At 46.7% G+C, this 25,787-nt stretch overlaps 1 protein-coding gene across 1 annotated transcript in view; it reads right to left on the bottom strand.

Moving 5' to 3' along the window:
- The window catches only part of WNT7A (Wnt family member 7A), a 37,287-nt gene extending 34,268 nt beyond the window's left edge, over positions 1–3,019 (bottom strand). Inside the window, exons 1-2 of the mRNA XM_075713860.1 lie at positions 2,949–3,019; positions 1,806–2,032 (exon numbers count right to left, since the gene is read on the bottom strand). Coding sequence (XP_075569975.1) covers positions 1,806–2,032; positions 2,949–3,019 — 298 coding nt within the window. The remainder of the gene's footprint in view (positions 1–1,805; positions 2,033–2,948) is intronic.
- Positions 3,020–25,787: the final 22,768 nt, after the last annotated feature.

The following is a 25,787-nucleotide window of genomic DNA, read 5'->3' as shown; positions in this document are numbered from 1 at the left end:
AGGAACTAAGTGCATGTTTATACAACAGACCACAATAACTCCACAGTTTTATGATTTGTTGGAGAGGAAGAAATCCTTCTCACATTTTCTGTTTAAGGAAATGTTACTCTTAGACTAAATGAGCCCAAACCTGTCAGCCATCCAAATGGACTCTTCACTGACATAAGTGGCAAACACTTGCATGGATCACTGACAGGAACAGCTCAGCTCAAGGAATAGAAACAATGAGCTAATCTGAATAAATGGTCCATTTTCAGATGTTTCACAATGTCGTGCAGGGTGGGTTTTACATTTCCTACTTGACTCACTCTGTTTGATTATCAAAGGTGTTGAAAGACCGGTAACTCACATGGGCCTTTCAAATGTAGTTGTCTTGTTCTCTTTCTGTTCTTTCCTTAAATATCTCTAAGTTTTGGAAAACACATATATCAGCATGCACACATGTGATAAAATATATGTTCGGTTAATGCCAGGAGTTCTCGGGAGTTCCAGAGCAGAGTAGCAATGCTGTATCTCTGCATTTCATGAGAATGCAAGGAATGAGGTACTAGGGCCGTATCCTGCCATTTGTCCATATATGACTAAACAATGCCTGGAGCCAGTCCAGTCCAGGGGGTTTCTCAATAAGCTAGAAGCCAGGCACAGCTGCTGTACGACTGCTCAGGGTTCTTCTAGCTTCTGTCCTCAGTCACTTCTTCTGTTCTCATGAAACATCTGTGGTTGATATCATGCTAAACATTGTTTGCCTGATTTTCTGGGGTTTTTTAATCCTACATTTTAGATGGAGGTGAGGCCAAAAGACCTCGAGGCTGGAAAGCACAGACCCCAACTTCAACTTCTGGATGTGGAATGTCATACTGTGAGTGATTAGCTTTCAATGATGGCTCTAAAAATGGCTACACCTGTATTTAGAAAAGACTTTTCCTCACTCTGTATTTTAAGTGCTGTGGAATCAACAAACATTGAGTAAGCTCCACTACTATGTGTTTTGCAGTACAAGGCTATGAGAGTTTTAACCTCAACTCTGTTTCCTCAGGTATTTGTGTTTGTCATTATTACTGCTGTTTTAGTTAAGAATTTCAAAGTATTCTGTACTGTTGCAATACCTGAAAAAAATGGAAGCTGGAAATGGGATCTTCTGCCTGTTGATTGGAACAGTTTTTGTAAATGCACTGACATCTCAAACCAGAACACACCCATTCTTTCTGGTGGGAGAGAGGGCACTAGGTATAGTTGCTAGAGAATAATTATTTTATGTGGTGGAAATCTCTTATTGAGACAGCTTGCTGGACCTTAGTCCCAACAGGTACAAACATCAGGCCAGTATCACTAGTGAGGTGCCTGCACCCCAGAAGTGTAATTCTAACCCTGCTCACCATTCGGTCTCTGACCACTACCTTTAACGAGGATCGTACAACTTTTTCTCATCCATAAGTACATGAATAAGGCTGCTGTCCTGTGCACACAAATGGAAAATCTTTCAGAAGGACTTGTGAGAGCAGGATGCTGAAATACTGTTGTGGAAACTAACACATGTGGAAGCGCTTTCCTGAACCACAGCAAGGGCCATGGTGGGTACCCTGCTAGGAGGAAGCACAGATGTCAGTCATGTTGGTAACAACAGCCACAGCATCCAGGTGAACGCACTCAAGGCTATGGTCTTACTCTGGATGGCACAAGCTAAGTCTGTGAGCTAGCTGGTCTTTCCCAGCACCAACAGCTGTGCCCCCCGACACTCCCTGTGCCCCCCACCTTGGTGTCATGCAGGTGAGAGCCGGTCAGTAGTGAGCAGAGAGGCAACATACCCACTTTCAGCTCCTTCCCGAAGACGGTCCTCTCTCCCAGGGCAGAGCAGTTCCAGCGCCCATTGCGAAACTGGAACTGGCACTCGTTGATGCCCATCTGGGACCCTTCCCCGATGACGATAATAGCGTCAGGCCTGCTCTGGCAGATCGCCCGCTGACGAGGGGCAAGACCCGGGATTTTGTTACAGATGATGCTGGCTCCCAGAGCCACCACTGAGGCAAAACCCCTGCAATGACAAGACACCAGGGGGGGCTGAGGAAAGGCTCATTGCGGAGGTGGACACAACACCCTGCCACCTTCCCACACTGCAGGACCCAGCTTTGGCAGGTGCCCTCGGAAAGCACCCGCCTTGCCCCCCTGGTGCTTCCCTCTCCCTCTCTCCATAACCAAAGCAGAGATAAGGAGCACGTGGGCTCCTGCCAAAACGGGACCCAACTTCCTCATTTGTAAATTAAAGCGCATGCAGCGGCGTTGCGTGCCCAGGCCATGCACACGCAACGGGGCTGGGAGGGTTTTCCCTCTCCTGTTGAACAGTTAGAGGGAGGGAAGGAGGACAACCCACGCTCTCTGCTCCCTGGCTGCGCCGCCTCCCCTCGCAGCCGGGCGCACCTGGACGGGCAGCGCCGTGACGGCTCGGGCCGAGCCAGGGATGCTGCAAGGCCGGAGAGCTGCTACCCCCCCCGTTCCCCTCTCGGTGCGGGCGGCGGCGTCCCGAGGGATTTCCGTGTGGGGAAGCGGAGGCCCGCCCCGAGCTGCAGGCGGCGGCAGGTAGCTGCGGGAGCCGGGCGAGGGCCGCCGCGGCACCCCGCGCCGGAGACCGCAGGCTGGGGCGGAGAAGGGCCGGCTGCCCCGGGGGGTTCCCCTGGGTCCCCCCCGGCGGCAGGGTCCGCCGCCCGGCCCCTCGCGGCTCTGGACATCGGCTGGGGCCGCCACCTCGCCGCGCTGGAGGCTGCGCCCCCGAGGGTCGCTCAAAGGTGTGGGGGCTCTACCTGTCTTTTAAGAAATAGTCGTGATCACCACCATCATCATTTTTTCTTTGAGACTTCCCGAGTTAAATAGTAACAGGTCTGGGCAGGTTAGGCTGAAAGCAAGAGAGCGCGCAATCGTTATAAAAGAAAGAAAGAAAGAAAAAAGTTACTTACCCGATCTTGATATACACAATCCCCAGGCTCAGGAAGATGTGGAAGATCCAGCGCCTTGTTTTCCTGTTCATATTCCTTGCTTGCCGTGTCTCAGACCCACATGCGAAACGATGCCTGCCGCGCTGCTGGCCCGGCGCCGTTTCTGGCGGTGCAGCTGCGGGTCAGGGCAGCGCGGCCGAGAGGGGCAGCCCCCGCCGCGCCCCGATGCGCGCTGGCGAGCCCCCGCAGGCACTCACCATGTCCCTCTCCCGGGGCTCTCCGCTCTGGCTGGCCGTCTGCCTCTACCCCTCTCGCTCTCTTTTCCCTCGATCACGGATTTGTATGCCTGTCACACGTAGCGCTTTATTGCTGGCAATGTATGGGCTGCGGGATCCTCCTGAGCGCCAGCAGCTCCGGGCGCTCCCCCCAGGTTCAATGTTAACTATCTCCCTCTCTTCCCCCCCCCCCCCCCTTTTTTTTTTCCCTCCCTTTCTCTCTTCTTCAGCTACTTGGGCGTGTTCTCCAAAGGAGGGAGTTGTCCAGCCGGGGGGGAAGAAAGGCGGGGAAGGTGGGAAGAAGGGCAACAAGAAATGGCAGACAGATCACCTGCCTGCAAGAAAGCTCACAGCGATCCTCCTCGGGCAGCAAACGCGGCTCCTCCTGCGGGCACGGCCCGGGGGAAAGCGGCAGGGGCTCCAGAGGGTGTCACCGGGGGGTGCCCCCGGGGCTGGCCCCGGCCCGCCGGGCGGCATGGGGCCACCGCGCTCGGCCCACAGCCCGCGCTGCTCCGCGCCGGCCGGCACCGGGGAGGGGGCTGAAGTTTTTACTCCGCGATAGCCGCCCGTTCGCGGGGGCTACCGAGCACCTGGGGCTGGTTTTATGCGTTTGCCCCGGCCCCAACGCTCCTCCCCTCGCTCTGCCTCCCCGCGTGTAACGTGCTGCTCCTCTCCCTCCCGGTTTCCGAGCCGAGACGAACCGGCGCGGCGGGGTGAGCCCCGGGCAGCCCGCAGCATCCCCGGCGGCCCGCCGGGGAGCGCCGCTTTGTCCCGCACCGAGGCGGGTTAGGTGGTACCGGCAGGTGCGGAGGGGCGGCCGTCCCACAGCCACCAGCGGGCAAAGAAAAAGCCCTGTGTTGCCTAAAAGCCCCGCCTGTGTACCTGCGGTGCCCTCTCCACTTATTTTGCGATCGATCCTTCTAATGACAGAGACAGGGACACTTGGCCGCTCGCAGCCGGGCGTCCCGCCGGGCCCTGCGTGGCAGTGGGCTCACATCAGCTGCCTGTAGGACTTGGCCGCGCCGGGTCCGACTCCACGGAGGAAGCAGGCGGCTGCGGCTGCCGGGGCGCTCGGCAGAGCCGCCTCCCTGCCGCGGGGGGGGCGGCCGGGCCGAGAGGAGTATCCCGGCTCCTCGTTGCGGGAATTTACACGGATATGGTGACTATTTTATTATCCACTTGAAATATTTCAAACAGGGAGGTTACCTAAATGATAACAGGGGTGTGGTGCGGGAATTGTTCTGCCGATAGTGTTTTTCTGAAAACAAAACAAAACAAAAGCCCAGTGAAAGGCCCTCAGGATCCCTCCTAGGAAGCCGGTTTGAAGCCCCTCTCGCGGGGCAGCGAGCGGAGCGGAGCGGTGGCCCGACCCCGCCGGTGCGCCCGCACGGCCCCGCCGCTCCCCCGAACCGCCCCAGAAGGGGGATCCGAGCGGGGGTGGCAGCCAGCCCTGGCGGGGGGTGGGCGGCAGCCCTGCCAAGTCCGTCCCTGCTGAGTGCCCGAGGCAGGGAGGGGGCTACCCCCTCTCTCCATCGCTCGGTGTTTCCCGGTGCAGCAGATGCTTTCACATCACGTTTACGCCCGGCAGCCTCCCACCGCGGGCCGGGCCGTCCTTCCCACGGGCAGCCGGCGCCAGCGGCCGGCCGGCCCCAGGTCCTGTGCGGAGAACGAAACGAAATTCGGGGTGTTGGTGGTGCGAAGCAGCCCCCCCGGCAGGGCCCGTCCCGCCGCCGCCGCCGCCGCCGCCGCCGCCGCCCGCAAACTCTTTGTCAGGGCGCCACCTGGCGGGCGCGGCGGGGGCAGCAAGCGCGGCCGCGCGCGAGCGGGCAGAGCCGGCAGCGGCGGGCAGCCCGCGGCACGCGCAGGGCGTTCAGGGGCAGCGGGAGTGGTGGAGGGAGCAGGGAGGAGCAGCCTCGGGTGGAATAAAGCGGGCGCCTGGCCCTGGAGCGCACCCAGCACCAGGCACAAGCCGGTGAGTGGGCCAGAGCGCGCAACCTCTGTGCGTGAATATAAGGCAGCACATATTCATGAGAAGTAAATTCAAGGTTTAGGGCATATCCTCTTCGGGTGGGAGGGAAACCCCCCAGAAAGGGAAAGTGCCACTAAGAGATAGGCAGAAAGGCATTATTCCAGTTTGCATTTGTCTATCATCTCCTTAGATCAGCAAGGAACATACTGTGTTGATGCTAACAGTGAGCCCAGCCCCAGACATGGTGCTATAACAGGCGCCCCGCACTGTGCGCTGGCACCACTGCCAGCTGCATGTGTGGGGAAGTATTTGGGACAGGGGTGTGACAACAAGAGGATTTTGGAGAACTGGCATACGCTGCACACAACACACTCCTGCAGCAAATACATACAGAGATGTTCACCTAGCTCTTGTGAGTTATGTAGGCCAGCAGTTTAGGCAAGGCGGGAGGGTTCTGCATGAAGCAGCAGTATAACATAAGTTTCATCATTTCTGCAAGGAAAAATGGATGTGCTCAGCACACTGTCCCCTTTGCACATCAGGCAGAAGTTTCCCAAGTGTCAGAACATTCCCATCATTGCAGCCAGCCACCAAAACATGTATTTTGCCTGTGTGGATTTATGAATGAAGGTTTTTATTTTTTGCTCTGTATATAGCTCCGTACAATGATGTCCTGATCCACCACTTGGGCTCCTAAGAGCTAGGACAATCCAAAACAACCACCAAAATACTGCAGGTGAGCGTTAGAGCTGCTGGTGAAAAGGACTCAGGGACACATGGTGGAGGTGGGGTTTGTTGCTTTTTTTGTTGCTCTTAGTACAATTAGTCATGTTGGTTCAATAGTCCTTGAGCAGAAATGGGCACAAACAGTCTCAGGAGTCTCATCCTGAAACTAAACCTTCTTTCCAAAGAACAAGCCTACCCCCAAAGCAAACCTCTAAACACTAAAGCAACTGGGAGGTCATTTTAAATTTGCTTCAGAGCTTCAGTCCACATTCCCTGCTATAGTGATCTGGCACGTAAAACATGGTCCAGGAGCCCTTTAGGCTTTATTTTTTGCTTTTTTTTCTATTTCTGATGCTGAAGTTGGAGATGTTTTGTGCAAATCAACCTCAGCAAGTCAGCTGTTTAACACAGCACAGGAGTATGGGATAGGTCAAGGCTGAGCAAATTGTTGTCTTAGGGTTCAGTAAGAGCAGAGAAAGGCAAAGCCTCCTCAGAAGATGAAGATAAATAATTTACTGGACTAATCAATGACTTTCTCTTACTCTGTTTGTTCCTAAAATAATTGTGACCTCGATACATGTGAGTGTGTGTGCATGTGTGCGTGTGCATGTGAAGCATACATAAAATAACATTCCTGTGCAGATTACAGAAGGGTAGTTTGTCTCATTTGGCAAAGTTTCTCAAATGTTTTAATCACGGATTAAATTGTTGCAAACCTTAAATGGTCCTTCCAACCATGTGGTGTTTCCAGTGGTCTATGGTAACTAATCTTTACCTACCACCTGTTTCACAGTGCATATATATCCAGCTTCCTTTTTTTACTTTATATCTTTATATTTATTACTTTCTAATCTCTGCATAATAAAATCAGTATGAGGCATTATGATAAATTATTCTATTTCTCTCAACAGAGTACAGTAATAATTTATAGGCAAATTGGTAAATTAACACAAAACTTGGAATAACGATTAGTAATTAATGACAGAAAAGTAGGAATCAGGAAATTGCCTGCGGCAATAGAAATGAACTTGAAACCATGTTCTTAAAAGGGTTAAAAAGAAATCTCAAAGCTCCCAGTTCACAAGAAGATGTCTGCAGATGAAAATCCAGGTCTCTCGATTCTTCGCTTGGAAGAAATCTGCAGTCTCTTTGCAGGAACTTATGAGGCAGCTTTTGCTACTCCATGAAGCGCAGTTGTCTGCGTCATCAGAAAGTGGCAGGCCTGTTCCAGACACCTTCGTTTGACTCTACGAGAGAGTGCAAGGCAGCTAGGAGAGTCAGGCTCACCCTGTTTCTGGGGAATGCACCCCAGTGTGCGATCAGCAGCCCTTCGAGCAGACTTCGGGCAGCCTGGCCGGACAAGGATGCGGCTCTTGCCAGGTGCGGGCTGGCAGACAGACTGGGATGCCCAGCCAGGCTTTCATGGCAGAGCTCCAAGGAGTGAAGGAGGTCAGACCAAGGCAAAGGGTCTCTGCAGGCCTGAAATTGCAGGTCCTATGTACAGGTCTTGAATGTCTATCCTGGGAGAAAGCAGTCCCTCCACCTCACCACCCAACCTGTAGGCAAGCAGACACTGTATTTCACCCACAGTGGAAGAGGAGAAACCTTGAGAGACTGTTTCATCTATGGCAGAAGGAGGGTTGGTGCATGGCAGTTTCTGACTTGTAGCCCGCCCTGAGCCATGGGCATCGCCTGTATCTCCTGAGGTGCTTGCTGTTATGAGGAAACATACCCTCAAGCAGAGCAAATAGTTTTACTCCAGATATGATCTGTTCACTCTCACCTTTTACTACCCATTTCTTTATTTAGAAGCAGCAACTTTCTTCTGAACAAAGACTAGGCCCAAGCTACACCCTTGAGCCATCCATCACTTGTTGCCACAATGGTGTTTCTATTGTTAATTGTTTGTCAGGGTTGCTTTTTGGGGTTAGACAATGCAATGATATAGTACACTAGATAATCAGCTCTGAAAATGCATTCTCAAAATAAATTAGATCAAAAAAAGAAGCTTGAGAAGTCTGTTGGTCTTGATACAATCCTTCTGGTCTCCCTCACAAAACCACAACTGGATCCAATAGTTCCCTCTAGTTAAAAAAGCTTCACTGGTGCTCCTAGTATCTGCACCGACATGGGTTAGCAAAGCTAAGTAAGGAAGTTTGCACAATGCCTGTCTGCTCAGTGTGTGGTTCTGGTCAAGATTATTAATGTCTCATTTTTCATAAACATAAAGAAATACAAGAAATATACCCATGTAAAATGAAAAAGAAAGGTTGTCTGTCTGGTTTTTTGGTTTTTTTTTTTTAAGTTGGCCTCTGATAACATGAATTCACAAGGGAGAATGTGGTTAAAAGCCCATTTTGTAACTAGATCCTAGATGCACATACCATCAATATTCCAACTCTGGCTCCCTTTTATCAGGCTAATCATAGCTGCACTGTTTTGTTGTCAAAACATCTCCTGTAGAAGTCAGACTAGGGAGTTCTTTCAGTAGCAAAAACATGAGGTTAGTATACCAATGTTCCCTGTGTTAATAATCTCCTAAAAGGGTGTTTAAAAAAAATGCAATAAATAAATAAATAAATAACATTCGCAAAGCAAGTTAATTTCCTGGGCTCTTCTTGGCCCACTCCTACAATATGTCATATCATCAGCAACCACAGTAATTTCTCAGTTTACAGATGTATTCATAGGACTGCAAAATGAGCAATAAATAGCCTACTGCAGAGTGGCAGCTTTCTCTCTGCAAGGAGTTATAAGGAGCTGCGGCAGGTCAGGAACAGTGAGAGCTGCCTTCCCTGCCTGGCAGGGCTGACTGCACCACCAGACCGGGACAGATTTCCAGACTAAGTCTTGTCTGGTTTTGAACACTTGTGGCAATATAAAGGTGACACATGCCTTGCTGCGATCAATTGCCTTGTGATCGATTAACTTGGTAATGTCAACAGGTGTCTGGCAAGCTCAGGACAGGGATCTGAGAAACCCAGAGGAGGTTTACACCCTTTCAGAGGGAAGCAGATCCCCAGGTCTCATTGAGGTGTGCTCCAGGTAGGGCCTGTCCAAGCCAGGCAGATGGTGACCTCAGCAGTTAATGCAAACCAGCGGGCAAAAGGAATTTAGGCAAGCACATGTACCTGGGATCTAATTACCTGCAGCTTCATCTAATTAGTAACTGATGGGCTCAGAGTGTTATATGAGCTAGATGAGGAGAGAGATGGGTGACTAGAAGTCAGTAGATTTGGGGTAAGGAAAGAGTTGTTCTGTTTTGCTGGCTATTCAGTGACTTGGAAGATGCAGTTATTTTATGCCAATTTGGTGCAGAGCTGTATCTGTGTGTGAGTACCCAGGCAGGTATTCCTCTGCTGTAGCCTCTAATGTGTCTCTTGGCTTTTAGAGCTGGATGCAGCCTGAGGAGCTCCTGAAAACAAGATCTGTGAGTCCAGGGTTTCTCTGGGTTTGGGTTTGCTCAGACTTTTTAATCTAAGTACAGATGAAGGAATACTTTACATTAAAGCTGAAGTAATGGGTTGATAAAGCTGCTCTAAGCCTGAAATGGTGAGCTCCATCCAGCCCTGTTTCTGGGGCAAACTGGTAGGTTTTGGGTCTTGGAGCTGAGGAAGTCTCCTTATGTGAAGATGTGAACATTTATTCTATTGAGTGTTAAAAAAAAGACAGGCAGGAGAACTTGGAGGTTGTTCATGTGGTCTCTTGAAAATGCCTTGATCTTTTTTCTGTGCTATCTTGAGGACTAGGTAACTTGCTGTTGCTGCACTCTGAGTGGTTTCCCATGCTCCTGTAGGCACATGCATGCACATACCAGGCCTGGTGTTGGGGCTGTATTCCAAAACGTGATTGGGCTTAACCCTGCCTATGGCTGCAGCTTGTGCCTTCCTGGGTGCCATCTTGACTACTTGGAGTTTGGACCCTGCACTTGCTACACATACCGGAGAAGGAGCTAATGATTAATATACATGAAGTAAATTGTTCTCTCAAACATCAGTAGCCGAATCAGAGAAATAAACCTCTCAGTCCTTTTGAGCTAAGTACATGAATCCCCCTGGTCTGCATCTCCTATTCCCTCAAGCAATGTGTAAGTGTCACTGGGTGCCCATTACACATCACATAAAGACCTCCAGTTCTACAATGGCTCAACTACCCAATCTCCCATAGCATTCTCCTTAGAAAGCTGGCAGCTCATGGCTCGGATGGGTGTACTCTTCACTGGGTAAAAAACTGGTTGGGTTGCCAAGCCCAGAGAGTAGTGGTGAATGGAGTTAAATCCAGTTGGTGACCGGTCATGATCGGTGTTCCCCAGGGCTCTGTTTTGGGGCCAGTCTTGTTCCATATCTTTATCAACGATCTGCATGAGGGGATTGAGTGTGCCCTCAGTAAGTTTGCAGATGACACCAAACTGGGTGGGAGTGTCGATCTGCTGGAGGGTAGGATGGCCCTGCAGAGGGACCTGGACAGGCTGGATTGATGGGCTGAGGCCAATTGTATGAGGTTTAACAAGGCCAAGTGCCGGGTCATGCACTTGGGTCACAACAACTCCATGCAATGCTACAGGCTTGGGGAAGAGTGGCTGGAAAGCTGCCTGGCCGAAAAGGACCTGGGGGTGTTGGTATACAGCCGGCTGAACATGAGCCAGCAGTGTGCCCAGGTGGCCAAGAAGGCCAACAGCATCCTGGCTTGTATCAGGAATAATGTGGCCAGCAGGAGCAGGGAGGTGATTGTTCCCCTGTACTCGGCGCTGGTGAGGCTACACCTGGAATACTGTGTCCAGTTTTGGGCCCCTCAATACAAGACAGACATTGAGGTGCTGGAGCGAGTTCAGAGAAGGGCAACAAAGCTGGTGAAGGGTCTAGAGAACAGGCCTTATGAGGAGTGGCTGAGGGAACTGGGATTGTTTAGCTTAGAGAAGAGGAGGCTGAGGGGAGACCTTATTGCTCTCTACAACTACCTGAAAGGAGGTTGTAGTGAGGTGGGTGTTGGTCTCTTCTCCCATGTAGTTAGCGATAGGACGAGAGGAAATGGGCTCAAGCTGCGCCAGGGGAGGTTTAGATTGGATATTAGGAAAAATTTCTTCACAGAAACAGTGGTCAAGAATTGGAACAGGCTGCCCAGAGAGGTGGTGGAGTCACCATCCCTGGAAGTGTTCAAAAAAACGTGTAGATGTGGCACTTTGGGACATGGTTTAGTGGGCATGGTGGTGTTGGGCTGATGCTTGGACTGATGATCTTAGAGGTCCTTTCCAATCTTAATGATTCCTCATTTTTACTTGCATTATAAATAATCCAGCCATCAAGCCAGGAAACATGAAATTGCTACTCTACCCTTAACTGGTTTAGTGGTGGGCTTGGTAATGTTAGGTTAATGGTTGGACTGGATGATCTTAAAGGTCTTTTTGAACTTAAACAATTCTATGATTCTAAGTTAGGGTTTGGGTTTTTTTTTTTCCTCTTTTTACCTTTTGTCCCCTGAAAGGTATAAACACAGCTATTTGTTCACAGGGATGCTGCTCATCCAGGCACTATCCTCTTTTTTTCCTGCACAGTTTCTTCTGGAGACTTTTCTGATTCTACCCCATAACAAGTTACTCATGACAAACACACTGGGGAATATGTTGCATTTGCAAAAAATAATATTCCTCAGTTATCACAACATGCACTTAGGCAAATACTATTTTTGCCTTTTTTTTTTTAAAAAAAAAAGTCTGACACTTCCTTTACACATTTATTAATGGACACAGAGGTGAAAAGATGAACTGTCAAAGCAGATTATTTGTTGCCAGAGAAAGGTCTTAAACAGCATGGATTTGATCCAGCAAATATGACAGAGTCTTCGAGGCAATGTAAGGACCAGAGATCTACAGATGCTGTTAAAAGGAAGGTATTTCTAAAACTATCAGATTCTTTCCAAGTCTACAGAGAGATGGAGTAGCAATAGCATGCATGGACAGGAGAGAGCTGGGTTGCAAAACTGGATGTCAGATATGCATCTTTGCTGGCCGTGGCCAGCTGGTGTTGACTATAGGAGTCCTTCTGGTGTATCTTTTGGTGACAAAACCTGCTGGATACTAGTGATTTGCCACAGAATATGCTGAACTCTGACAGTTGCTTACAAGCACCAGGGCAGTGAGTGAGGAGAAAGATGAAGCAGAGCTGTGCTTGACACCAGTCACTGCAAAAAGTAACATGAGCTCTTTGTTGGACAAATTGACTGTGAGCACGGTGATGTGCAATCAGATAGCATGTGTGGCTGGGTGGAGAACAGCAGTGTAGACAACAAGGGTGTTGTCTATTCCCTGAATGTGTGCAGGGCGGAGTCACAAAATTGTGTATGGGAAGGGGTAACAAATAGCGTGAGGAAATCATGTGGAGATCAGGGGAAGCAAGCTCATGTTCATAGCAGGAAGGAGAGAAAGGGTGGAGAAAGTGGAATGATGGGGAGGAAGGCACAGAAAGACACAGGTCTACTTTTTGTTCTGATGAAGATTGATGTTGGACTAACACATATTTACAAATCTAACAATCAGCAGAAGACATTTTGACACTATTACTACTATTGACAAGATTAATTTCACTATAATTATAGCTATAGTTAAAACAACAGAACTCAAAACCTGTCTTTTTCCAAAATGAAGCTTCCCTTTTTTTCTCTATTCAAAGATTTGAGATGCACTTTTACAAGGCTGATGTCAAGGTGTCACTAGAAACACACGAGGCCATGGTGATATCATGGTGTGAGAGAGAGCTATGAGCAAGGCACATAAACTTTATGAAATATTGTAACACTTTTCCCTTCCATTTTAGCCATTGCCTAAAATGTAACCATAAAACTGGTCTTAAAATAGCACTGCAGGTTAAAAAAAAATACTGAACTAGATTTTGTTTTCCATCCAAGTTTGTTCAAACAGCCTTTGCTAATAGGAGAGCTTTGGGGGAATTCTGTGAACCCTAAGAAAGGGTATTGTATTGCAGATATCAGGACTCTTATCAATAATCTCTTATCTCCCTACAAAGCCAGGAACTTTTCCCTATCTAGCTACACAGAGATACATTTTATGTCAAGATGCAAGGCAAAATAGGCTTCCATTCAATATTTAGTTTAAAATTATGTAAACAATATTAACTGATCTGTCAAAAATGCGTTAATGGAAAATGTCTAACTAAGCTAATTCATTTTTTTTTGGAAAGGTTGCTTGCACAGACACTTAAAGCACATCTGTTAACCACGGGCCTGGTAATGTCTTCAGAATGATCCCCACAGCCCTCCAGTTATACATTTCCAAACAGTAACTGTGGAGTAAATAAATTAAAGGTATTAAAACATATAATTGTAAACTGTTGAGGGTATAATGATATAGAAGACAACATGATAGAGTCCTAGTATGTACTTTGTACAGTTGAGAAGAAGTAACATGGAGGCAAATCAGTACCAGGCCACAAGGGCTAAGGGTTGTCTGGGGTGGGAGGTTTGGGCCAGGGTTTGGGTGGTCGTGGGTTGTTCTGGCCTCAATGATTTCAGCAGAGCTTGCTGGCTTAAGCCAGATGAACTCAGATGACTCAGTATGAGGAAACTCAAGTTTCTTTCTGTTGCCTTAGCAACACTGCCTTGCCCTCTTGCTGCAGCTCCTGTGCAGCCATTCAGATGTCACTGAGACCAGAGCTAGAGGTGGGGTCACCTCTCTGATGGCCAGGTGGGGACACTCAGCAGCTTAATTATTGGTTCTAGGGTCCATCTGCCCAAACTGCTAATTTTTCTAGTAAGCTTCATGTGTTGGTCCAGGACTGTCATATAGTCACAGAGGATAAGCAAAATATTTGGTGTCTGCTCTCTGAGCTAGGAGTGGCTTCCAGACATAAGCTTTAACTTGCGGTTCAGGTTAAAATGGCTTTCCAGCTTGTGTTCTCACTGGTCTGGTTCAAGTGAGTGCTCTCATCAGTAAGGGTGTTTACCGTGCTGCTCATCAGAAGGGAAAGCCTGAAAAGACACAAATGAATTCAGCATTTACTGGAGTATTTCTGGGAAGTATCTGGGAGCCATGGCCAGGGGGCATGTAAGTGCATACACAAACTCTTTAGACATCTCAGAAGTATATGCTCTTGTGAAATTATTTCCTCGTGGACCAGAGAGTAAGGGCCATTTGAAAGGTGTCAGCATTGTGCTCAAACCAAGCAGAGGTCACAGCCTGAAAGGTTCCCTGGGAGGATTTATACATTTGAAAAAGGGTGAAGACGACTGATAATTCCATCTACCACAGATCACTGTGCTTTGCACGCCAGGGCCTCTTCATAGTGATATAGACCTATTTATTCATCAGGTTGCCTTTCTGCAGAATCACCTACAAATGCAGAAGAAAAAGGGTCCCATCCTCGAAAAAAGTTATTATGTAAGTAGAAGATGAGGGTGGAAGACAGTAAAAAGGAAGCCATGCTGTCAGTATGGTGAGCAGCTGCTGTGGCTGTAGGAGAAGAGTGAAGTGCTTTTGCAAGTATTCATAGGGAGCTCTAAGTGGGAATTCAGCACCCAGAAAAAAGACACTTCCTTGGCAATGTGATAGTGAGGGATAAAGACCATTGTAGTGGACCAGCCATAGAGCAGGTTCTTGTTAGTGAATGAAAATATGTCATGAAGGGCCTTGAAAGCAAAGTCAAGAGACTTATGCTTGATGCTAAAGAGGAGGTATCAGAAGAGGGTTGCAAAAGGGGTAGTGTATGTCAAAATGCCAGTGAGGAAACTAACTCTGCTGCAGAGCATTGGATTGCTGTGAGCAAAGTAAGAGTAGACTGGCAGTCTAATCAAGATGTCATATGGTGAGAGTTCAACCAAGGGGATCGTTGGGAAAGGCTGTCAGTCCTTAAGACCCTATGCAGAAAAACTTCAAGGGAATTAAACCTCATTTGCAGGAGAGGATTCGTAAACTGGGCATCAGAGAGAGGTTGGAGGCCATGATATGTTGTGAGGTGACTGACACGTACTCATACTGTCAGTAATGGAGGAAAGTGGGGTTATATGGAGGCATGGGCAGGAGCTTGGCTTTAGCCAGGAAGAGCCTGAGTTAAAAGTAAATCCAAATAAGAGGTGACCTTAAAGAAAGGTACTAATACTTTTTATCTGGATAGAAGGGACGAGTCTGGAGTTGAGCAGTAAAACAGGAGGTATCTCTGCAGAGGTGGTCATTGAGTTTGTACACAGAGATGAGTTTGGGGGTTTTGTTTTGTTTGGTGGGTGGGTTTTTTTCCTGGAAATGAGATGGTAGGGGGAAGAGACCAAGACCTGTTCAAGGCTTGTGAAGAAGACTCTAGCAAACATGCTGAATGAGTGATGGGAGGCAGAATATGATGGGTTCAGAATCCAGAGAACAAGATCTCAAGAAGAGTGTGGTCACCATGCTAAAAGTAAATGAAGAAGGATAGTGGAAAGAGTGACTGAAACCTTGGTAAGAAGAAGACATGAGAGACCTTGACCAGAGAAGTTTCAGTAAGATGTGAGGAGCAGAAACTGTTGGAGGAACATCAGGATACTATAAATAGCAATGAGCTATGGGCTGGAGCAGTGTCTGGAAGGGCAAGAGGAGAATCAAGGACTTTTTGGTACATTTTAAAGAAAGGAGATGCTAAAGGATGTTAGTGAAAGGGAAATCAAAGAATTCAAGGTTAAATGAGAAGGGTTATGGATAATTACAATTAAAAGGGATGAAGGAAATTGAGATGGCATGGAGATGCAGTTGGAAGGGAGAATAGACCAGTGCCCTACCACAGAGATGAGGAAAAACAGCCAGCTCATATTTCTTGGGAGAACAGAAGAAAGTGTTTGAGGAGTGAGAAGTTGCATCAGCCAGAGCTGCAGATATACTTCTTCAGATTCAGCTGGATCTTACAGCTGCTTAGTTGGAGAGGTGACAGTATGGAGAGCTAGAGAATGAATTTGCTGCTGTGTTAATAGCTTCGGGGGGGGGGGGGGGGGGGGGCGTGGAAATGTGAAATGAAGTCAGTAGGCCAGACGCCGGGATGGTAGTCTAGACTGGACTGAAATGAAGCTTGAAAGCAAATGAGCAATTTTCAAATTGAGAAAAGGACAGGGAGGAGAGGTCTGCAAACAGAGGAGGAAAGAAAAACTAATTGAATTGTCTGGATGAGCAGTGCCCAGAGGGGGAATTTGCACAGTAGAGGTGACAAAGAGCAGTGCTAGGTGAAAAAACATAGCAGATTAACCCTTTCAGAGTGACTGAAAGAGTCAAATGAGCTGCAGATCAATTGAAGGCTCGAGGGTACAGAGATGCCAGTGTAAGAAACTGGTTGGGTTGTCACGTCAGAACCCAACACCACCAAGAGTGGATGTGGGAATCTAGGAGGAGGAGAAAGAGGTTTGGATCAAGCATGGAGGAGGAGCATGTGGAAAGGCTGGGCAAGAGAAAGGGTTTGGAAGCAGCAGGAACAGGAGGAACCCCCAACCATTTGCACCGTGTCTGCTCCTGACCCAGGAAGCTTGGAGAAAGGAAGATGCATGGAAGAGGAAGAGAGCACAGGTGAGGTCCTGAGAGCTGGAGGAGCTATGGGTGCCTGAGGTGAGTGTGCAGAGCTCAGAAATAGCCAGGAGGGGAAAGAAATGCAGTGGTGGCACTGAAAAGCAAGTGGAGGTGAGGGGTTGGGGTAGCTGGGCAGAGAGAATGGTACGTCAGAAGGACAGGGGCTCGATCCAGAGCTGTCAAAGGAAGGGATGAGGAGCATGGTGGGAAGAGGATAGGCTTGGCATGGAAAATGGGTGGGCATAAGGAAGATAACAGGGCCAGACACCACTACGAACAAAGGGTGAGGTCAGAGCAATGGCTGGGTGGCAGACAAATGCATGTGCAAAAACAGAAAACAAGAGGCAGCTCCTGCCTATGGTTTCTAGGTACGGTGTTTGGCTGCCTGCAATCAGAAGTGATTGATTACAGAATTAGACTTGTGCTATTTTAGCCCTGTGACTTCAGATGCTGTAATCTAAGCCCACCATGTGCTTACCCTTGCAGCGAGGATAACCCTTTAGGCATAGGGATGATTTTGGGGGAGACATGTCGGAAAGCTTTTCCCCAAACTGTGTTTGTAATCCTGCCACTCCTCTCATCAATCATCAAGCTAATATAAAACTGGCAGTGTGCTTCCTGTTACAGTGTTGTGAATTTTCAAAGGCAAAGTGCACTATTGTTTAATAGCCAATTATTCACTGGCATTGATAAACAGGCTCTGCTTGTGATTACTGCAGCAATTACTCACTCTCCTAATTTAGACATGAGGAAAAATTAATTCAAGCTTCCAGTTGATCATTTATATCTTTGGCCTTTGTAATACACATCACAGCACACTGAAAACAACTCCACCATAAAGGAAACTGATCTGTTCAAATTGATAACGTGTTTTATTCTTGTTCTGTCACTGAGAGGCATGACTGAGTCCAAGCTGAAGGACTGTGGCTGAAGGTGTGGTTTTTTACATTTTGAGGACATAAAAATATGAAAATCATCTTGTTAAACCTTAAATTAAAAACAGAGGGGAGGGATGTCATTGTGGTCAGAAGAGACTTCCATGTGCAGCTAAACAAACAAATAAAATATTAGGAATTTTAAGTAATTTGACCTCACCTTACCCCCAGACAACCCTTCAAGTGCTGATGGACCCATCTCCAAACAACAGACATCCAAGACCTTCAGGGAAGGCTTGTGGGGAGAAATGAGAGGATGCTGGCTGTCTAGTTCAGAAAGAAGTTGTGGCAGAGGTACATAAAACTGTTAACAATTTTAGTAATGGTAAGTTGCAACCATTATATTTACTCTTTCTCATAATTCAGGAGCAGTGAGATGGAAAGGCATCCATGTAACATTGGAACAGGGAAATGCTTTTATTTTATTATTAAAGTTACTCCAGAAATTGCCTTTCTGTTGCAAAGGGCACAAAAATTTTATGGTAACTGTAAGCTCGAGTCCTCAATACCTGAGCGAAAGAGCAGCGCCTGAGGAGCAACTTCTCCTGGTTTTCTCTCCCCCTCAGCACTGTGGTTTCACTTTCCGTGGCTATCTCGGCATTTGCTGCTGGCAGCTGTTCAGCTGGTCTCTGAGAAGAACAGGAAGGGCCTTTCCTCGGCATACGCCAGCGAAAGCCTGACAGCACATTCCTTGTAAGCGCAGACTGCATGCAAGGTAGAACCTCTTCCGTGTCTGGTGAGGAACGTGCATGGGCAGATGAGGCCTCATGCACTGTATCCATCTCTCTTTGCCTCTGAAGCAGAGTATGGATTGCCTGCAGTTTTGTCTTCCGTATTCAAGTTTATTTACCCCAAATGGTGTCACTGCAGCAAGTTTTTATGTTCAGGTGCAGTACAGAGCTTGAGTGACCCCAGATGCATTTTTTCCTCCAGCTCTTGCCCTGAGAAGTGCCCACCAGTCGTCTGCGCCAGGCAGTGTTTGCAGAAGTAATGCCACCACTTTCACCAGCCCAGGAGGTGGATGGGGGTGAAGCATGGACAAGACTGTGGCAGATTTGATATTCAAAGCAGACTTGAGGGAGATAACTGGTTGAAACACTGAAAGGCAGCAAATATTGTCTCCTCTCAGAGATCAGCTCTGACTGACAACATGGTAGCTAGGAGCATTTAGCTAAGGTAGCCAAGGCCAAACACAAGGTTGGCTCATTAACAAAAATTTGAATATTGTTTCAGTTGGTAGACAGAATTAGGCCTTCCCTTTACTTTTTCCTCCTTCAGTGCAGTGAATGTTTGATTAGCAGCAGATCATTGTTACTAATGGTTTGCCTGGGTGAGTCTATCTGCCTGCCCCCCCTCAGTGTAGGGACACTGTGGCTGTGCAGTGGCTGGAGATGCTGCCATCTCTTCCCATCTCTGGTGGGAGGATATGTCCTGTCTCCCTTGCTGCCACCATGGGTCTGCCAGCTTTTGGGATGCTTGAAGCTCCTCTGAGCAGTTTAAGTGCCATGCAAACAGAGCTATCCCAACTTCTTCAGGACTAATGCTCCTATGCCTAAGTCAAGCAGCAGGGTGGGTGCACCAGCTGCCTTGGGCTGGGGCAAGAGGGAGACACTGCTCTGGGCACGTGCTATGGCCAAGAGGGGCTGCCTCCAGGGACAGGGAATAGGCATAGCACTACAGCTACTGTTAATGGGAGTTGCTGGCTACAAACCTATGTCTGCACATCACAGTTGTATTTGACATGGCCACGGGAAGTGCATACCAGAGATGCATGCAGAGACTGCAGCACCCTGAGATTCCTGGCTTTGGTGTTTGCTCCAGGTGTGGAGCAATCACAAAGCACTGACCGTTACATTATAACTGGGCTGATCAGAGGAAATAAAAGAAAACTATCATCTGGAGTTCATCTTATCTGAGACTATCATGTGCGCTCAGGAACTGTGTAATTCAGTTGCTGTGCTTAGCCAAAAGCTAAATAGTTTCTAAACTTTATTTCCTGTCTTTATAGCAACTGTCTATCCCTTTATTTATTTTCACTGAAAGCCACTGGTGTGCTAAAAATAATTTTTGGAGCAATTCTTGTGGCAGATTATACAACAATTGCAGGCTGAAGTCAGAGCAGTTGGGAAGTGAAGGATGCCTCCTTGGCTAATCTCTTCTTAGGAACTTCCATAATTTTTATTTTTATGTTGTGTCCTAAAGCATTTTCTGTTCCTCGTAGTTCAGAAGAGCTGATGGCTCACATTGTTGTTACCTTGAAAGGGCAGTTATCATGGTTAATCCACCCTCCAAGGTTTTTCCTCAGGATAATTATTGTTTCAGTGATTCATCTTGCAGACCCTGCCCTTCCTTATTCACACAAAATATCCTCCTCCCTGTAATATTTCTGGGTCAGGCTCGTGCCACACATGTGATTTCCTCTTGGGCACACAGACAAGACAAGATGGATTTAAAGGTCAGCCATCACTGGGCTGGTCAACCTCTGTGCGCCACACAGGCAGCTTCGTGTGTCACCTATAGGATGTTATCAGATGGGTGAAGGTTTGCAGGGCTGCATGGGAGCAGGGTGGTAAGGTAGAGTTCACTTGCGTTTCGCGTGGGGTGGGAAACAGTGCCTCTGTTGTTATGCTGGAAAATTTCACTGCTCCCGTCTTCAGTGGAAAACATTATCACCAGCACATCCTGGCATGTAATTTGCCTCATTTATTATTGTCTAGCATTGGCTTAATGCTTATGGTGCATTTCTAAGGTACTTAAACCACAACCCTCTTTTTCAAGGAAACATAAGTCATGGGGGACAGGGGAGGGTGAATCCTGAAAATTGTTGGCACAAATTGAGTTAAATTTTACTGAACATGAAAAATATAACCTGTGCAGTCTTTAACATGAGCTCTGCATGGCCTGGAGGCTACAGGGAAGGGATTATGCCCAACAGGCAGGATTACCACTTGGGAGACCTGGACTCTGCTTCTCCTGCCAACCTGCTTGGCAGGGTCTGTTCATACATCTTGTGCTTCCCAGTTTGGGTGCAAACCACCACATTTTGTAGGAGGGCAGATGTTACCCAACACTTGTAGCTGTCTAATCTCCGGTTCCTTCTCAGGATGCAGAAGCTGTATGAAACCCAGTGATGCCACTAAAAAGGCAGGTCAGAAGCTTGGTTTGGGTTTTTGGGGGAGTGTTTTTTCCCTTTAACCTTTGTGTTTGTGCTAGACAGATGGGCTCACAGCTCATCAGCTTGCTCGGTGACCCTCCCCAATGGTGTGCTGCAACGGAAGGGGGGGAGCACCATCAAAGGGAGTGAGCAAAACCCTAACAGGTTGGTTTGCCAGGTGGTTCCACCGTGCTGCCCTTTCTGAGGCCCCTGGCACGAGCCACTTCCCAGCAGATCAGGGCGAGTGCTTGCCCATGCTGCTGAGCTGGGAAGCACCATGACACCCTCCAGGGCAGGACCAAGCTCAGGGTGCCCCCAGCTTTGCTGCCTCCCTTCACCATGCTGAAACAGCTGACCTGTGGGTGCAGCCAGCTCCACAATACCGCTGGCTGCAAGGTCACTGTAAAACGCAGCTACTGCATCTCTTGTCTCAGCGGTATAGCACCCTAATTAGTGAGATCTGTGAGGCAGCTTCAGGTCCATAACTTCCAGGTAGGATGGGAAATGCATATTAGCAGGGAAATTATATGCAATGCTGCTTTTAGCTAAGACCAGCAGAATCTGATAGCAGTTTGGTGGCAAGCTGCAACCACCAAGTTCACTTGATTTTACTTTAGGTACTTTGATGGAAATCAAAGTCTTGAATAAAGCCCCTCTGGGGATGGGGCAAGGTGGGGGGGTGGGAAGGAGAAAAACATAAGCTTTGCGCTTCATCTTCTCTGTACACTGAGAGTGTAAGATGGAGGTGGCAACAGCTGCAACTGATCCTGCTGCCCTTTCAAGGGGTGTGCATTTGCTGTATTGTGAACCAGCTACAGCAACTGTGTGCTTGGTAACACAGTGAGAAAATGTGGTCTTACTAAAGCTACCCCTTCTGCTCTTGTGACCTGGCCAGCTGAGCTGGCCCTTTGTTCACATCAGGGAGCTCCTTATGGGCTTTGAGCATCTGTGAAATTGTCATCCTCCTGGTACTAGGATGCTTGCTGCTGCATGTCTCAGGTAGCACAAAGCTGTGCCTGCACTGGTTGCCTTCAGCATGTGCCTGCCTCCTTTAACCAAATTCGTCTGGTGAATTGGATTCTATTTTACCAAATTCATCTGGTGAATCACTGGAATAGGTTGCCCAGGGAGGTGGTAGATGCCCCATCCCTGGAAATGTTCAAGGTCAGGTTGGATGGGGCTCTGAGCAGCCTGATCTAGTTGAAGATGGCCCTGCTCACTGCAGGGGGGTTGGACTGGATGACCTTTAAAGGTCCCTTCCAACCCAAACCACTCTGTGATGATTGGCAGTGTATTTTAACATCATAATATCTGTATACTCATGCAGCAGAATACTTTTCCTATGAACCTTTTGCATACAGGTGGAGCACAATACCTGTGCCCAAACACAGGTGTATAGCTTTTGGTATCAAGAAATGACAACCAGTACACCCAATGTTGACACACACAAAGTGAAAACCTGCACGAGTGCTAGCCAAAACAAATTGGTAACATGTTCTTCAAGGAGTCTGAATAGCTGTCCTGCAGCCACTAGCAGCCAGTAAATTGTGGAAGGTATGAAAAACACTGAACTGTAGTGTGAGGTGCTTCACCCAGTGTACAGTGGTCAGTTCATGGGATCTTTATGGGACAGAAATGGTTCCTTGTGACTGATACAATGCTTTGCAATACCAAATCAATTTTGTACATGATGGTAGTCTTACTACCCTTCATTGCAGGGTATATAGTTATGACCTCTTTCATTGGGGGGGAAAAAAAAAAGTGGAATATTATACTGATTTTTATTTTCACATTTGCTTGAAAAAGTTAACATAAACAATGACCACAATGATTTTTTTTCCTAATTCTCCCACAAAACTATGCTTACATTTACAGTTTCTTTGAATATGTAACACCAATGGTTCAAAGAACTGGGGCTTTAGTGGCAGTATGGAGATTGAATCTGTTACTACTTCCTTGACAGCAAAAGATGTTAAATACTTTGAACTGGCTTCAGCATGTCTAAAATCCTTTTTTTTTTTTTTTTTTTTTGGCACAACAGTTCTGAAGCAATGCTTACTGGGCAAGTAAGACTTTTTTCAATGCCCAAACAGTGTTAAAATGAATCCACTCACATAGTACAGGTACATCTTGTATAGATTTGCTTAGGTTTTTACTACCATACAATGAAAATACCCAAGTAGTGTCCTTGATACTAGGCTGGTGACTGGACAGACACACAAACGACTCAAGCAATGACAGATCCAGTAAATGTTGTGTCCAGTAAAGAATCTAAAAATCTGAGGGAAGGGAACTGGAGCGGTATATTCACTCCAGTTTAGGCTTGGACAGTAGAGAACAATAGAGTTTTCTTTGGTTACCTGTCTCGTGGTAGGTAACGGTTTTCAAAATGCTTAGTTAGAATGAATTGAGTTTTGATGAAGCCCACAAAGATGCATATTAAAAGACGCTACCTATTAATTTTATGATAGGTATCACAAAATTCACATTTCTTCTGCTGTTGAAGGCTCTTTGCACAGGAGAGGTCTAGTAGTCATCCAGTCACAGAATTTGTACTGAATCTAAGAGCAGCATTTAATTATTTTCTGTTGCTGATTTTGATGGAGGAAACTGTTTGGATTGGGGAGGGACTACACAGTGATCAACCCAATACTGCTATCCACTGAGTGAAACACTGTGTTCAGTATAAAATTTGCTGATCAGCACTTCAGACTTTTTAATTTTTATTTTTGGAAATTAGTTCCTGAACACTGGCACTCACACTAGTCACCCTAGAACTAATAAACACTACTCAAAAGCAGCTTAGATTTGGCTACTGTCACAGCTGCATATAAATGCAGTCTTAAAATACCTGGGATATCCGTCTGTGAGTCAACAGTGGAATGAATTGGCAGAGAAGGTAGAAAGCTTTGTGTACAGCTGTGCTACATGTGGATCCAGAAGTGGACTCTGCACAGGATCATGGTGCTGCTCCAAAAACCAAAGAAAAGGGAGTGGGGGGAGATTGTGGAAGGAATTTTAGTTTCTATAGTTTAAGAGAAGTTGACTGGAAACTCTTGTGTTGCCCCTACTTGAAATACAACAATCTGTGATTAATGGATGAGACTTGAAGGGCAAGCAATACAGGGGATATTTTTTCTTTAACTAGGTAATCTTTGGAAGGAACTTCTTGGCCATGTTTCAGAATTTCTGAAACACAATGGAGCGTGCTGAGTCATATGGAAGGGGGAGGGGGACAGGTCCAACCATGGTTGAAATGCGAAACAGAAAACAGGTATTTTATTAAGAGTAAAAACTTCATCACACACCCAAGAAACATTTTTGAGATTTTCATATGGTCTAATTCACTTCAATATGAATAAACTAACAATATTGTAATAATTAATCTGTATTAGGTGACTACTAACTGGCATCTTACTGTTCACAGCTAGGATAAGCAGACATGGTGAAGCTCCTCACAGGAAAAGCCACCACAGTCACGCAGCACAGGCTAGCAGTGATTGCCTGCTGAGTGATCCAAGCCTGGCAGGGTGACTCTGTAGAATAGCTTGCTGCATTTTCCACATCACCACCTTCATGCAGGTTGGCTACCCTCTCAGTAAACAAGCCTTGCCTAGCTGTGAGTAGATTTAAAAAAAAAAAAAAAAAAAATTCCTAATGCTTATTAATCTCTTATCTAATAATTATCTAAATATGTTGATTTACGTAGTAATGAGTTAGTTCTTCACCTTACTTCAATCACTTGTGTTAAAAAAAAAAAAAAAAAAAAAGAGCACTTGGGCTCAAAGTGAAATCCTGCCCTGAGATTAAGGGAAGGATTTCCATTGACTTCAGCTGAAACAGGGTTTAAACATGTCTGTTCCTGTCAAAGGACAGTTTTCCAAAGTTGCTTGTTGGCAATTCATCCATTTAAAGTATCTCCACAACAGTTTTACATACTGGATTGCAAATTTTTGTGACAGTTGGCTGAAACTTTTTAACAGCATCCTAACAAGAATCATATTTCCTGCATTTGCATCCTTCAGATACTCATATTCACATTCACACTAATTATTTATTCATTAGTTATTCTCATGCCTAATGCTCCACCTGTTTTAATTACATTTAGGTTTTTTTCCACTGGTCTGATTAGGTTTGACCTACCTCTTTCCCTTGTAAAAGCACCAGAAATACCATATATGAATCGGCGCTGGTATCAGAACGTCATCTCCAGTGTTACTGCACAGTAAGTACAGAAGTGGGATGGTGTGGAGCAGGGAACAGTGGAAATACTGTTCTGGCCACCACGGGAACAGAGAGAGATTAGTCAGATGTGTTGACTTTACTTATTTGCAAAGTGGTAGTGCTCACTGCTGGCTCTCCTGTATTCTCCACAGTAGCTGCATTTATCTTGAAACAGTAACAGAAAAAGGAAATATACTGCATTTGTTCAAAACATGAATAACTAAGGAAAATTTGCTTTGTACTGCCTGTCTGTCCATTGGTTTCTGCAGCTATGCAGCACCTTTCATTACAGCATGTACTATAAGGCAACTGGGGCAGTGTATGCCAGCTGATGAAGAAACAACCAGGATATTACATCAGCCTCTAAAACCAGCCTCAGTTTTACTTTTTTGTAAAATAAGTATCAAGTCTTTGACTGTGCTTGTTTCGGTGTAAGATACTCTTTAGTTTTACGTACCAGGTCCTAATAGCATCAGTCATGGCTTAATCGGGCAGAATGTTAGTCACGAGTATTAGCTCTTTGACATTGCACAAATGTATTTATTATTTATTTTTGGAGGAGTTGGGAAGTTCAAACTACACCTCTCTTTTTCTTCCTTATCCCTCTCATTTTAGGGAGCTACTGCAGGAGGAGCCACTCACACACTAAAGATTCCAGATGTGAATCAGGTTTCATGTGCGACAGCATTTTGGGATACTGGGATTGATTTACTACTCCTTACTACTTTCACCTAGCAATCGATGTGTACTTGTTAGGAGTACTGAGACCACAGATGTCTCCAAAGGTAATGCATTAAAGGGTGTATAAAATACAAGGTAATCTATACAGGGACTATTAAACTCTCTCACAAGACTGGGACTTGCAGTTGCGTGATTTGATCCTGCTCTTTGGTTTTATGCTGGGCTGGGTTTAACTAATCAGCTCAACATCATTTATACATGAGGGTTTTAATGTCAAAGGAAGTGTTTTTTTCAGTAGCATTCTCCTATTTCAGAAAGGACCTTTTCAGTCACCAAAAATACAGTCCTTAATAGCACTGTATGACTTG

Source organism: Pelecanus crispus, chromosome 7 (genome assembly GCF_030463565.1).
Source record: "Pelecanus crispus isolate bPelCri1 chromosome 7, bPelCri1.pri, whole genome shotgun sequence".
NCBI lineage: Eukaryota > Metazoa > Chordata > Aves > Pelecaniformes > Pelecanidae > Pelecanus > Pelecanus crispus.
This window is presented reverse-complemented; position numbering and strand designations above follow the sequence as displayed.